This window comes from Diceros bicornis, chromosome 4 (assembly GCF_020826845.1).
Source record: "Diceros bicornis minor isolate mBicDic1 chromosome 4, mDicBic1.mat.cur, whole genome shotgun sequence".
In the NCBI taxonomy this organism is placed as follows: Eukaryota; Metazoa; Chordata; class Mammalia; order Perissodactyla; family Rhinocerotidae; genus Diceros; species Diceros bicornis.
In genome coordinates, this window is record NC_080743.1 from 33,978,820 (window position 1) to 33,991,221 (window position 12,402).

Here is a 12,402-nt window from a genome sequence, read left to right on the forward strand (position 1 = left end):
ATTGTCTAAAAGATCATAAGATAATGGACATATAGCCAAATGCTAAGAATGAATGGATGTCTAAATGAAGTTGGGGATGGGGAGAGAAAGAGAGAGAGAACTAGTGGGAGAAAGAGGCAAGCATTATTGTGGAGGTGAGACTTTTGTTTGGAAAGAACCAATTTTAATGATCCATTTCTCCTGAAAAGCATCAACCACAAAAGGTTAAATGGAGTTCTTTTTGGTTAATTGCGTCTGTGGATCTTCTCAAACACTTATTTTCTTCACTTATTCATGTCCAAATGTAAATCTTTTAAGCATTATCAGTATATTTTCTTTCCTTTTTTGTGGAGTGAATATAAAACACTTTGGATAGTCAATTTTATTGAGCGTTTAAGAATGTTTTTGAGTGATTCATAGTAATTTAAATCCTTCTACTGAAATCTTGGATGTTGCTAAATTTCAGCCTGTAATTTTCTTCCTTTGCTAGATATTGAAGCATGTTTTTATGATATCACACTACACTCGTAGGAATTGTGAGCCTTTGTAAATTCATGCAGATCTTTCCCACTCTACAAAAGGATGCATTTTAAGCAGAAGAAATAGAATGCTAAATTATGTAGTAGGTAAAAGAAGTGGGTTGTGGTGAGTTAAGAGAGTGACTACAAAGAATGCCAAAGTACGTGGTTGTATGCAGTGTCAGTGAAATTTAAAGTACATTTGCTCACCAAATTAAAATTTATCAGCTTAAAAAAATATTTATATGAAATGGTTATTGAGAGAGATTTTTGTACATGCTGATTGCACATTTATTTGGAATCTCTAAATTCTGTTTTTAATGGCTGCTTAGTATTCCATTGTGTTAGCATCCCATAATTTATTTTGACAATCCCATTTTCATATAATTCCAGACATATTTTTAAATTTCCTATTTAACTGTGTGACTTTGATTAGTTAAGAAGAAAAATAAAATGTAATCCAAGGTCTTCTGCCTAAATGGCCCTAGACAACTCTTAACTTATTACAATAGTTCTTGCTGTCTCTGAACACATTATATACAGCATTGACTCTAACAATTTTAATATTATTTTTCAAAATAATATATGCTTATTTTAGAATATTTAGCAATACAGAAATTCACATAGAGAAATATTAAACTCAATAGCAATCCCAACGCCTGGAATAACTTATGTTAACTTTTTTTGTATAGCTTTTAAGTTCATGTGCGTGCTTTGTTTCTCTCACTTTTTCTTTCTTACCTCTGGCACCTCTCTGTCATACACAAACTAAACACACATATACACGTTAGAATCTAGTTGTACACAAATTTTATAACCTGTTTTCTCTTAACATATTGTGAACCTTTTTTGAAGTTACTATATATTCTTCTGAGACGTTACTTTTAATCACTTTACTGTATTCTATCATATGGATAGACTTTATTTCCTGTCGTAGGGATATACCATAATTTATTTCACTAAACTTTTGTTGCCAGGCATTTATTGTCTCTATATTTTTGTGTGTCTGATTAACCCAACTTGTCTTCTATTCCTTGGTCTAAAACACGCCTAAATGTTTTTCCTTTCACAAATCATTTTGTAATCACAACAACCTGAACCTTCTTTATCTAAACAACCATTGTTGTTCTTGTCTCTTCAGTTAGTGTGTCCTATATCTCTTGTATTATTGCACTGAAGGGTTACCTAAATGCTGTATTATAGTTCACATAACTAACTTTTTCGGAAGAGCCTTGAGAACAGTGCTCTGGATGTTATTGATGCTTCAAAAGCATTTAAGTTGATGAGCTTTGAGGGAAAAACAAGTCCATATTATGATTTCAAACTTTTTTTCATTTATAGTACTATAGAAAAGCACCCTTTCTTAAAAAGAGAATTTTGCTGCATTTTACTATATTAATGCATTTGGAAGTTGTATTACTTTAGTCCTTGAGCTGGGAGAGATTTTAGAGATTTTCAAGTCCAACTCCTTAATGTAACCTAGAAAGACTGAATTAATTGTTCAAGGTTACCTCCTTAGTCGGTGGCAGAGACAGGACAAGTTTTTGGCATCCTGTGTAATGATTTTTTCATTCAGGACTGGCCAACTCTGCTGCTAAGCTAAGATGGGCTTCGTTACAGAATTAATCTCTAAGTGTGTCAGTTAACTTTAGTCTTTTCATAACAACAGACAAAATTTTTGATGCTAACATCTATAGTCTTACTTTTGGGGAAAAAAGGTATCTAAAAGAGCAAGTGTAGAGTTAGAGAACAAGTCATTACTACTACTGAAGAAATACCTCAAATGTCACATTGATAGTGTTAGTTTTATCTTTGCATACAATGAAGCACTACTTGTATTTAAAATTTACTGCATATTATCCTTTCGTTTCTTTCTTTCTTTTTTTTTTTTTTTGAGGAAGATCAGCCCTGAGCTAACATCCATGCTAATCCTCCTCATTTTTGCTGAGGAAGACCGGCTCTGAGCTAACATCTATTGCCAATCCCCCTCCTTTTTTTTTTTCCCCAAAGCCCCAGGAGATAGTTGTATGTCATAGTTGCACATCCTTCTAGTTGCTGTACGTGGGACGCGGCCTCAGCATGGCCGGAGAAGCGGTGCGTCGGTGCGCGCCCGGGATCCGAACCCGGGCCACCAGTAGCGGAGCGCGCGCACTTAACCGCTAAGCCGTGGGGCAGCCCCCTTTTGTTTCATTTTTAAATTTTTATTGAAAAAAATAACAGCCCTTCCCTTCTCCTTATTTAAAAACAAACAAGCTATTGAAGATGTCTGAGGAGATGACTAGTGTTTCCAAGGAAGCGGCCAGTGGGATTGGAGCTGAGGAGGGATCCAGTGTGGTTGAGAATGAGAATAAGGCTGCTTGGGCTAGGTGGTCAGGGCTGAGGAGGCAGCTGGTATGGTTGGGAGATTGGTTACCTATAGGGCGATTGAGCAGTTTAAGTAGATACATTCAGGATAATGGGGGTCAGGCTTCTCTCTGCTGGAGAAAAGAGTTACAAACTTGGAAAGGGAGAAGGCTGGGATAAGCCATGTGGTGTCAATTTATAATTGGAGGTATCAGTGTGAACTCCTGATATTTAATATCTATTTATGTTTCTGTCTATTTGTATAGACCCAGATGTGTTGTGTACATATGTGTATCATACATATATTTCTTAGCATTCATATCTTGGTTTCGAAATACCAATCTCCTCTAAAAGGAACCAGAGCTCCTTGGAGAAATGTCTGGTAACGTGCCTGAGGCAGGGAAAACATAACATAAACCTGAAACATCTTATACCAGAAAGTAAAGTACTCAAGGAGTAAGGAAAACATATCAAAAATACACAGGTGCCAGCTTTAGGAGGCTCCCACTAGGCAGATTTTGGACACTTAGAACATCAAAATAAATTATGATATTAATGGGTTATAATCTATTGAGTAAAATAGGAATGTGCGAGTCTATACTCATAATTAATTGACTAAATAAATAAATACTCTTCATCCTCCTTAGTAGGACACCTACTGATAATATTGAAATTGAAAAATAAAAAGCAATATATATGTTATTTTGAAATAAGGAGCATAACAGGGAACAAAAACAGCTAATAGAATTCTGAATTTGCTTCTGAGGAGCATGAACCTAGTAATAGCAATTCTGGAGCAGAGGATGCTGCTTTTATTTTTAATTTGTTTTATTTTATTTTAAGCCTTGTAGAATGATTTGACTTTTGAAAACTATAAATATACCTTTTATTTTGAAATAATTTCAAAGTTGGAGAAAAGTTGAAAGGATACCACAAAGAACCTAGATTTCCCAATTATTACCATTTCACAATTTTTGCTTTCTCTCTCTGTATAAGTTGAGTAACTTGGAGACATGATGTTTTATTACTCCTCAATAGGTCTGTGTGTATTTTTTTAAAACAAGGACACTCTCCTACATAATCACAGTGTAAATATCCAAATCAGGAAATGAACACTGACACTACTACGTTCTAATCCACAGACTCTTCCAAATTTCTCCAGTTGTCTCAATAATATCCTTTAGAGAGAAAAACAAAAGTTCTCCCCCTTTGGTACAGAATCCAGTCCAAGATCATGTGTTATATTTAGCTATTATGTCTTTTTGGCCTTCTTCAGTCTGGAACAGCTCCTTATTTCCTTTTTCCGTTATGATATTGGCACTTTTTTGTGTGTGTGAGGAAGATCAGCCCTGAGCTAACATCCATGCCAATCGTCTTCTTTTTTTTTTTTTGTGCTGAGGAAGACTGGCCCTGAGCTAACATCCATGCCCATCTTCCTCCACTTTATGTGGGACGCCACCACAGCATGGCCCGACAAGCCGTGCGTCAGTTCGCCCCCGGGATCCGAACCCTGGGCCGCCAGCAGCAGAGCATGTGCACTTAACCGCTGCGCCACGGGGCTGGCTGCTGTGATACTGGCATGTTTGAAGCTGTTTTATAGGCAATATCCCCTCCCCTCAAACATATACATATATTTTTCTTCCCATCATGTGAATATAATGATATCACCATTTTTAATTCAATTCAGGATTAAGAACAATTTATATTTATTCACAGTCAAGCCATATGGGATAGTGAACTGTGATTACATTTCGTTCTTGTACACCTTTTGTTTTCTTGCGAGTTCATCATTCATTCATTCATTCAGTCTTTTTTTTTTAATCCCTCCCTTTATCCCTGTCTTGCTTTCTCTCCCTCTTGGCTTTCTTTGCACCAATCATAATTCATCTACAAAATCTAACATAGCATGTTTCCTCTCATTATGTTTAAACATATCAGGTATTCTGTCAGCCTCCCTCCTCCCTCCTGTCCTTCCTTCCTTCCATCCTCCTTTCCTTCCTTCTTTCCTTCCTTCCTTCCTCCCTTCCTTTTTTCCTCCTTCTCTTTCTCTCCTTCCTTTGCTCACCCCCCGCCCCCATCTCTTGTCTCTTTCTCTTTCTCTCTATCCCTCCTTCCTTCCTCCCTCTCTTCCTTTATTCTTTTTCCTCTTCATCTCCCTGCCTTCTGGAGACTCTGTCTTCCTGGTCCAGTCTGTATAGGTTGTTCTCTAAGTCTGCTGGAAAGCTTTCAACATGGAACATTCTTTCACTATCATCCAAGGAATTTCCTTTAGTTCTCTTTTCTACTGAATCTCCTGTTTTTAGATCCTATTTCTTCTTTCTTGGTATATGCCCTTATTTTGGAAAACTAAGGAAGCTTCCAAAGAATGGGTGCATGAGAAGTCAGTTTTTGAAATATTTTGTATCTGAAATGGCTTTATTCTACCTGTATACCTGAATGGCAGTTTGCCTGGCTATCTAGAATTCTAGGTAGAAAATATTTTCCTCCCAAAATTTTGAAGATATGATTTTATTGTCATTTAATTTCTAGTGATACCATTGAGAAATCTGAAGCCATTCTGATCCCTGAGATTCCTATTGTATTTTACCTGTTTATATTCTCTCTGGAAGCTTTTAGGAATTTAGAAATCTCTACTATTATGACATGTCATGATGATGGATGCTTGTAGGAGTGCTACCCAACACACCGCTGTCCCATTCATTTTGAGGAGGCCTGGTACACCCTATCAACCTGGAAACACTTCAGTTCAAAGGATATTTTCTTTGTCATTTTCTGGAATTCCTTTTATTCAGGCACTGTCTGCCTGGATCCTTTAATTTTTAAAAATACTTTTTCCTTTTCCATCTCTTGTTCATTTGGTTCAACTTAGTTCTTAAGTTCTATTTTTCAAACTTTCTGTTGAGTTTTTATCCTACTATCATATTTCAATTTTCATGAGCCTCCATTTTTATTGGTTTTCCTGCTATTCTCTGAATGTTTTTTTATATAACGCCTGTCACACATGAATTTGGTATCATTTTTATCTCTGATGATTTCATCTATTTTTTAATTTCTTTTCTCTATTCTATTTGCTTCCTGTATTTTCTTCATTTGTTTGTGAATCTTTCTTTCACATCAGAGACTTTCCACATATTTAGATGTTTGGTAGTTCCTATATTAGCTAATAAAAAGCTGAGTAGACATTCAGAATGCATGGTAGGGCCTCTGTAATTATCACTGTAGGGTGATTATGCAGAGACCTGGCTAATTCATTAGGGGACTACAACTCTCACTTTTTTTCTTGGAATGGTCAGCTAATAGAGGAAACCATCAACTACTCTGTGGGGTTTCACAACTTGCTGCCAACATTCATGAGGCCAAATGACGGAAGAGAACTGGATATCTTTCCATCTAGTGTGTAGGACTTTCCTTTGATATCTGTATTTTCATAGCACCTCTCTCTCCCTCCATCTTGCCTGGTGCCCTTGAGTTCAGAGATACTCTAGAAAGTAAACTGTTTTTCTGCAAAACTGAGGAGGAAAACTTACCCACTCACATGGGATAGGTGAGAAAATCTGAGGTACTAATTCTATTTTGTTTTATTAGCTTTCAACCAATCCTCTGGTTTTAGCTCTATCAGCACTCTATGTGCACAGGTTTCTGGTGCATCTAATTCTCGAGGCTCTCTGGGGTTCTTTATCATAAATGTGCCTTCTTCTTCCTAGTTTACCATTCTCTCCTGGGTTTACTTTTCAGCTTTCTCTGCACCGCTATTTCGGTTACCACTTGACTATCAGATTTCTAGTTTCCAAAAAGTGAGTTGACTTTGTTTGCTTAGTCTATTCTTTTTACCTTGAGGGTTTATGCCTTTTTGTCTTGTTTTGTTTTTGTTTGTTTGTTTCTTTATTGTCATTTTTTAAGAGGAAGCAGAGATAAAAATACATGTTCAACATATTTCACCAGTAGTCCAATTATCCTTTTTGTTCTCAACATATTTTATTAATATTTGTGGTGCCTAAGACAAAAAGGATTTTTAACTCTTCTTTTCTACAGATGTTAAGTTTTGAATGTTTTATTCCTTAGGATGCCTCATTGATGGACATGAATTCCTTCAGCCCTATGATGCCAACATCCCCTTTATCAATGATAAACCAGGTCAAGTTTGAAGATGAGCCAGATTTGAAAGATCTCTTCATTACAGTTGATGAACCTGAAAGCCATGTTACTACAGTTGAAACTTTCATTACATATAGAATTGTTACTAAGGTAAATATTTAATGAACATTTTCTTAAATACAGTTGCTCTCTTTGAACTTTTAGATGTGCTTTTTGTTCACTATAACTCTTAACACTAAAGAATCTTAGCTGAATTGACTTATTTTTTCAACCATTTTGGGTAAGACATTGCATCTTATCTACCCTTCGCTTGTTCTATAGGAAATCAGTGAAATTCAAATTAACTTGCCTTATAGTTGCTCATTTTTTAGCAGTGGTGCTTTTTAAAATAGGAACATTTAAAGTATTTAGTTTAAGAAATATCTTTGGAAAAGAAGAGCCTCAGTTTGCTAATAAAGCAAATAACTAGTTAAAAACATGATATATTATTTTGTCTTCCCGTTTCTTTTAAGGATTACAAAAAATAATTTCATTTGTTTTCCAAATAAGAGCAAGTGGCCACTTTATCTTAAATATGAGATACTGTTAGTTGTCTAGTAATTCAAGGGCAAAATAGATCTAGAACCCAAGTCTCCTTAATCCTAGGACAAGGCTCTGCAAAAAGACAGTTTACTTCTGACAAAATAAAACAACCAAATACTATAACCATTTTTTAAGTCCTTTATATAATAAAGACTTTTATATAATAAAAGTTTTAAGAATTCTTTTAAGAATTAAATTCTTCTTTAAATTATTTACATTAAATTCTTTAAGAATCCTTTTAAGAATTCTAATTATAATATTTTGTTTGTGAAGCCTCGCCCTACATCTCTTTTGTAAATGCAAAGGTTTTGGACCATCTCCTATAATCACTTCTAGTCACCTCCACACTGCTGCTAGTTATGTTTCATTACAATGTATATATCTAATCTCTTCACTCAGGTTCTTAAAATCCTTCCTTGGCTCCTCATTTCCTACAGAACAAAGTGCAAACTCTTTTATATGGCATATAAAAAACTTCTCAGTCTGGTGCCAACCTACCATGTAAGACTCATCTCTTGCTCCTCACTTTTAATAACCCTTCTCTTCACTCGTCTAGAACTACTTTTGTTATCTGAATATTCTAAGGTATTTCTTGCTCTCGTGACTTTGCATATGTTTTTCCTTCTGTCCAGTATGTCCTTCCCCCTCTTAGACAGAAGAACTGCTGTTTATTTTTCAAGACACAACTCAAAATGGTGCCCGACCCCCTGCCCCTGCAGGCCGAAAGTCCTCATTCTTCTGTTTTCTCATACTCTTCTAACTGAACTCTTAAAGTATGTAAAACATTGGAGTCAGTGTAGCGAAGAAAAGCCTGTCTTTAATCCTTTTAAGCCTCAATTTTTTTTAATCTATAAAACTGAAATGATAATAGAATCTGGTTCTGTAGAGTTGCTGTAGGAATTGGTTTAAGATAGGTAATCAATGTAAGACACTTAGCAAAGTGGCTGACCTGTAATAAGTGTTCAGTAATTGCCACCTACCTGTATATGAGTAGTTAACTATGTGTTTGTGTTTATTCTCAATGAGTCTGTGAGCTTCTCAAGGAAGGTAATTATATCTTAAGTTATCTGTAATTCCAAACACAATCCTTAGGATATAGCAAGTAAGCTTTTTGGTGAGTGAGTGAGTGAAGAAATTTATAGTATCATTGTCACATCAAGAGGCTGGAGAGCAATACAGCATGGAGTTGAATCTTGACTCTTTCCCTTTCTTGCTATGTGTCTTGGAAATTTAATTCATCGCTCTATGCTTAGTTTCCTCATTTGTAAGTAAGATAACAGCACTAACCTCAGAAGGTCTTTGTGAATGTTTAATGTGTTAATACAGACATACTGCTAAGAATAGAGCCAGATTCTCCTGTTACTATTGTTATAAATATAATCATCCATTGTCTTCATCCTTGCTAGCAAAGAATTTGTGGGGCTGAGTCATTTTCCCATCATTTGTTTCTCTCAGAAAGACTCTCTTTGTAAGCCACCCTCTGGATTTCATTCTGATCATAGACATACAATTCTTATGAGTTGTCCATGTTTACATCATACTTTAAATGTACTGCTCTTGTAGTAGTAGTAGTAACAGTGATAATTACAGTGTGTTAAACTAACAAACATTTATTGTGTGACTACTTTGTGCCACAATGTTCTAATTGCTTTATACAGAACTCCTTTAAAGCTCACAACAATCCCAGGACCTAGATGTTATGATTTACCCCCATTTGTGAATGAGGACATTGAAACTCAGTAACTTGCCAAAGATTACACATCATAGTGATTAGCTGAGCTGGGATTTACATCCAGACAGTTTACTTTACTTTCATACTATATATATTTTCGATTATATTTTTGTGCATCTCTCTATGGTTATGGCAAACTGTCTTTCAGTTTAACTATTATAAACTAAGTCCCATTGTTCTACTTCCAATTATTTTTACTACATCCTGGTATATAGACTATACCTATATATGCTAAAATATGCATCACAGATACAAATATATAAACATTTAGTAGATGTATATTATGTTATCAAACATAGTCATTTTTGGTTATGCACTTATCATTTATTCATTTACTCATGTATTCAGTAAAGTTTTGGTGAGTGCCAGTTATGTCCCAGGTACTGTGCTTATATATTGAGACTACATCAGCAATCAAGACAGACGTATCCTCTGCTTTCATGGAGCTTCCAGTCTAAGGGGGTGGTGAATATTAAACAATTTTATGCTTAATTATTTAATAATAGTTATAAATGCTATGACAGAAAATTACAGAGTATTATGAGCATGGAGTATCCCATCTAATTTGAAGGTTCAGAGATGGCTCCCCTGGGAAAGTTTTAGTTTTATGAAAATTTATATTCATGGACACTAGGATTATAAGGTTAAAGGCACTTATACATAGGCACATATGTGCACTGACAATCTTCTACTTAAGAATACTTAAGAATGACCTAACTGTAAATAATTGTGAGTAACAAGAAGCCCATGTTCTTGGCATCTGTTCCCCTTATGAGAAATGACCCTTTATTCTCCAGGTTAGAATATCTGAGGTGACTGCTCTAATCTGGAGATCTAGAGATGTGTCTTCCTGTAGTACAAATAGAAGTAAGCACTAAGAATTTTAGCTAGGATCTTTCCTCTCGCATCCTCATCGTGAAGACAAACTCATAAATGCCTGCCAGTGTACAGATAGGGGTTAAAGTATATTCTTGATTCTAAGATTCATTTTCCTTCAAAAATAGTTTTCTAAATCCTCAGATCTTAGAGTACCTGTTTGCCCTTGACCAAAGGTCAGTATTTGTTTAAACAAATGCATTTTGGGGTGTAGATCACATGAGTCCATTAGTCCTAAACTTCAAGTACCCAAGCTTTTATGGTCAGACATGAAAAATTAAACACCATTTACAATATAACTTCCACGGGAAACTGTATTATAGATTAGAAGCATTATTTGTTCTCCAAATTAACTTTTTAGAACACACATTCTTTCTAAGTTGGAGATCTGTCATCAAACCCAGTTATTCCTTGAGTTTGGAGGCTTTCATCCATCTTGTAATGACCCAAATTGTCTACTTTAGGTGGGACAACGATTCTATCACTGCTGTAGGGAAATGAGTCATGATCTGAACCCAGCTGATAATACTTGCTTTCCTTGTCATGTATGTATGTAACCTTTTATATAACTCTTTAGGAGTAGAATCAAGTCTTAACAGTAGGAAGAAAGAGCACACTGGCCTTGAGACTCGTACTCATCCCCTGTTTTCTTCCTCTGTTATTGCAGTATGTTAGAGAACTCTTTTAAGCAATGACAGAGTGATGAGGACAGAATCAACCAATTATTTGACTTGACTTTATATCTTCCTCTTGGTAAAATTTATATCAGATTGTTTTATGTTTACTTAAAGTGTTAGAAATTCTTGAGGACGTATAAAGCTCAATCTTATTTTAACTGCCCAGTTTTTGAGTGTTTTTATTGTTAGTTACGCCAACTTGTTTTCTTGGAAATTGCTAGTGAACCTGTACATATGTGCCTAGCACAAGGAGATGTTCAATAAGTATTTTTTAATGAGTGACTCTAAACCATGTTTTGTGTGCATATATGTGTATACGTGTGTGTATTTGCATATATATGTACACACACCAACTCATCTATGTATTGTTAGACTGCCTTTCTACTAGATTTACTTGTTCTATTTTTACCACATCTATAGCTTGTACCATTTTGCGTAATAAAGATTTTTAGTGTTTTGTGAACATTTAATTACTTAGACTTCTGCATCTCATTTGCCTCTACTTTTTCCCACTTTTAAAAAGGGAATGCTTTACTAAGATTTATTGTATGATATTCTAAACATTCGTTTTAAAAGAATAAACCTTGGAAAGTATAGCTTTTGTGAGCCTTATTTCATGTCAATTAAGATTGCATCTTAGGACTTGAACTGCTTAGTTTTGCAATTGTGTTTGTCTGCGTGGGAGACTATTTCTGGTGAGTGTGAAATATGTACGCAATGTGTTATTCCATCTTTACTCCTCCAGGAAAATCTCAACCTTAATGGTACTGTGTATAATTTTTAATATGAAAAAATTCAGTTCAATAAGATATTGGTGGGAATGACTGTTTTCTTATGAGAGGTAAGTATGCATTAGATAATCTATTTTTGTATTTGGCTTGGGATTCAGGCAATAAAAGTGAGGTTGATATTGTACTCATGTTCTTGTCATATGTATTGGCAAAGATTTTTGGTTTGTTGAGAACAGATATTTTAATGTATTTGCTTAATTTTTCAGAGTTTAGGCATATAACTCAAAATAAAATTCCTTGAGAAATGACAGGAAGATTTTCTTTTCACATCAAATCTCCATTAATAACATTTTTAAAACAGTGATAAAATCACTCTGAAAATGTTAGAATTCTCATATACTAAAAGCAAATTTTAGCAAAGCGATTCGTTTGAGCAAATTCCAGGAACACATTTTTTCGCAGTTATGTTCAGGTTATTTTCCAAATTGCAAAAATAGGACTTTCCTCAAATTCTGAATTCTAATCATCTTGAGAAGAGAAATATATTTGAAACCTAAATTCAGGACACACTTTCTTGTTAGCAAGAAAGTCATGCCAAAGCTAATAGTAGTTAAAATCTTGTGGAAGGCAGATGGTTGCTCTAAGACAGATTTTTCAGTTTGGATTTTAAATTTGAGCATGATGTTTGCTTTCTTTCTGGAAATACTGGAAAGTTTGCTTTGTTTCATCTGCTACGTGAATTGATGACTACAAAAAAAAGTACAGGCTGACAAACACTGAATAATTAGAATTTGCTAATTTTTCTTAGAGACCCATTTATTTCAGAATGTTTAAAATAGCATTAGGCAAATGTCTTCTGTCTTACATTA

The 12,402-nt window shown here is 34.9% G+C and overlaps 1 protein-coding gene across 4 annotated transcripts in view; it reads left to right on the top strand.

The window, feature by feature from the left end:
• Positions 1-12,402, top strand: part of SNX7 (sorting nexin 7) — a 102,404-nt gene that overhangs the window by 16,310 nt on the left and 73,692 nt on the right. For all 4 annotated transcript variants that reach the window (XM_058538607.1, XM_058538606.1, XM_058538608.1 and 1 more), the window contains exon 2: positions 6,903-7,085. In XM_058538607.1, coding sequence (XP_058394590.1) covers positions 6,903-7,085 — 183 coding nt within the window. The remainder of the gene's footprint in view (positions 1-6,902; positions 7,086-12,402) is intronic.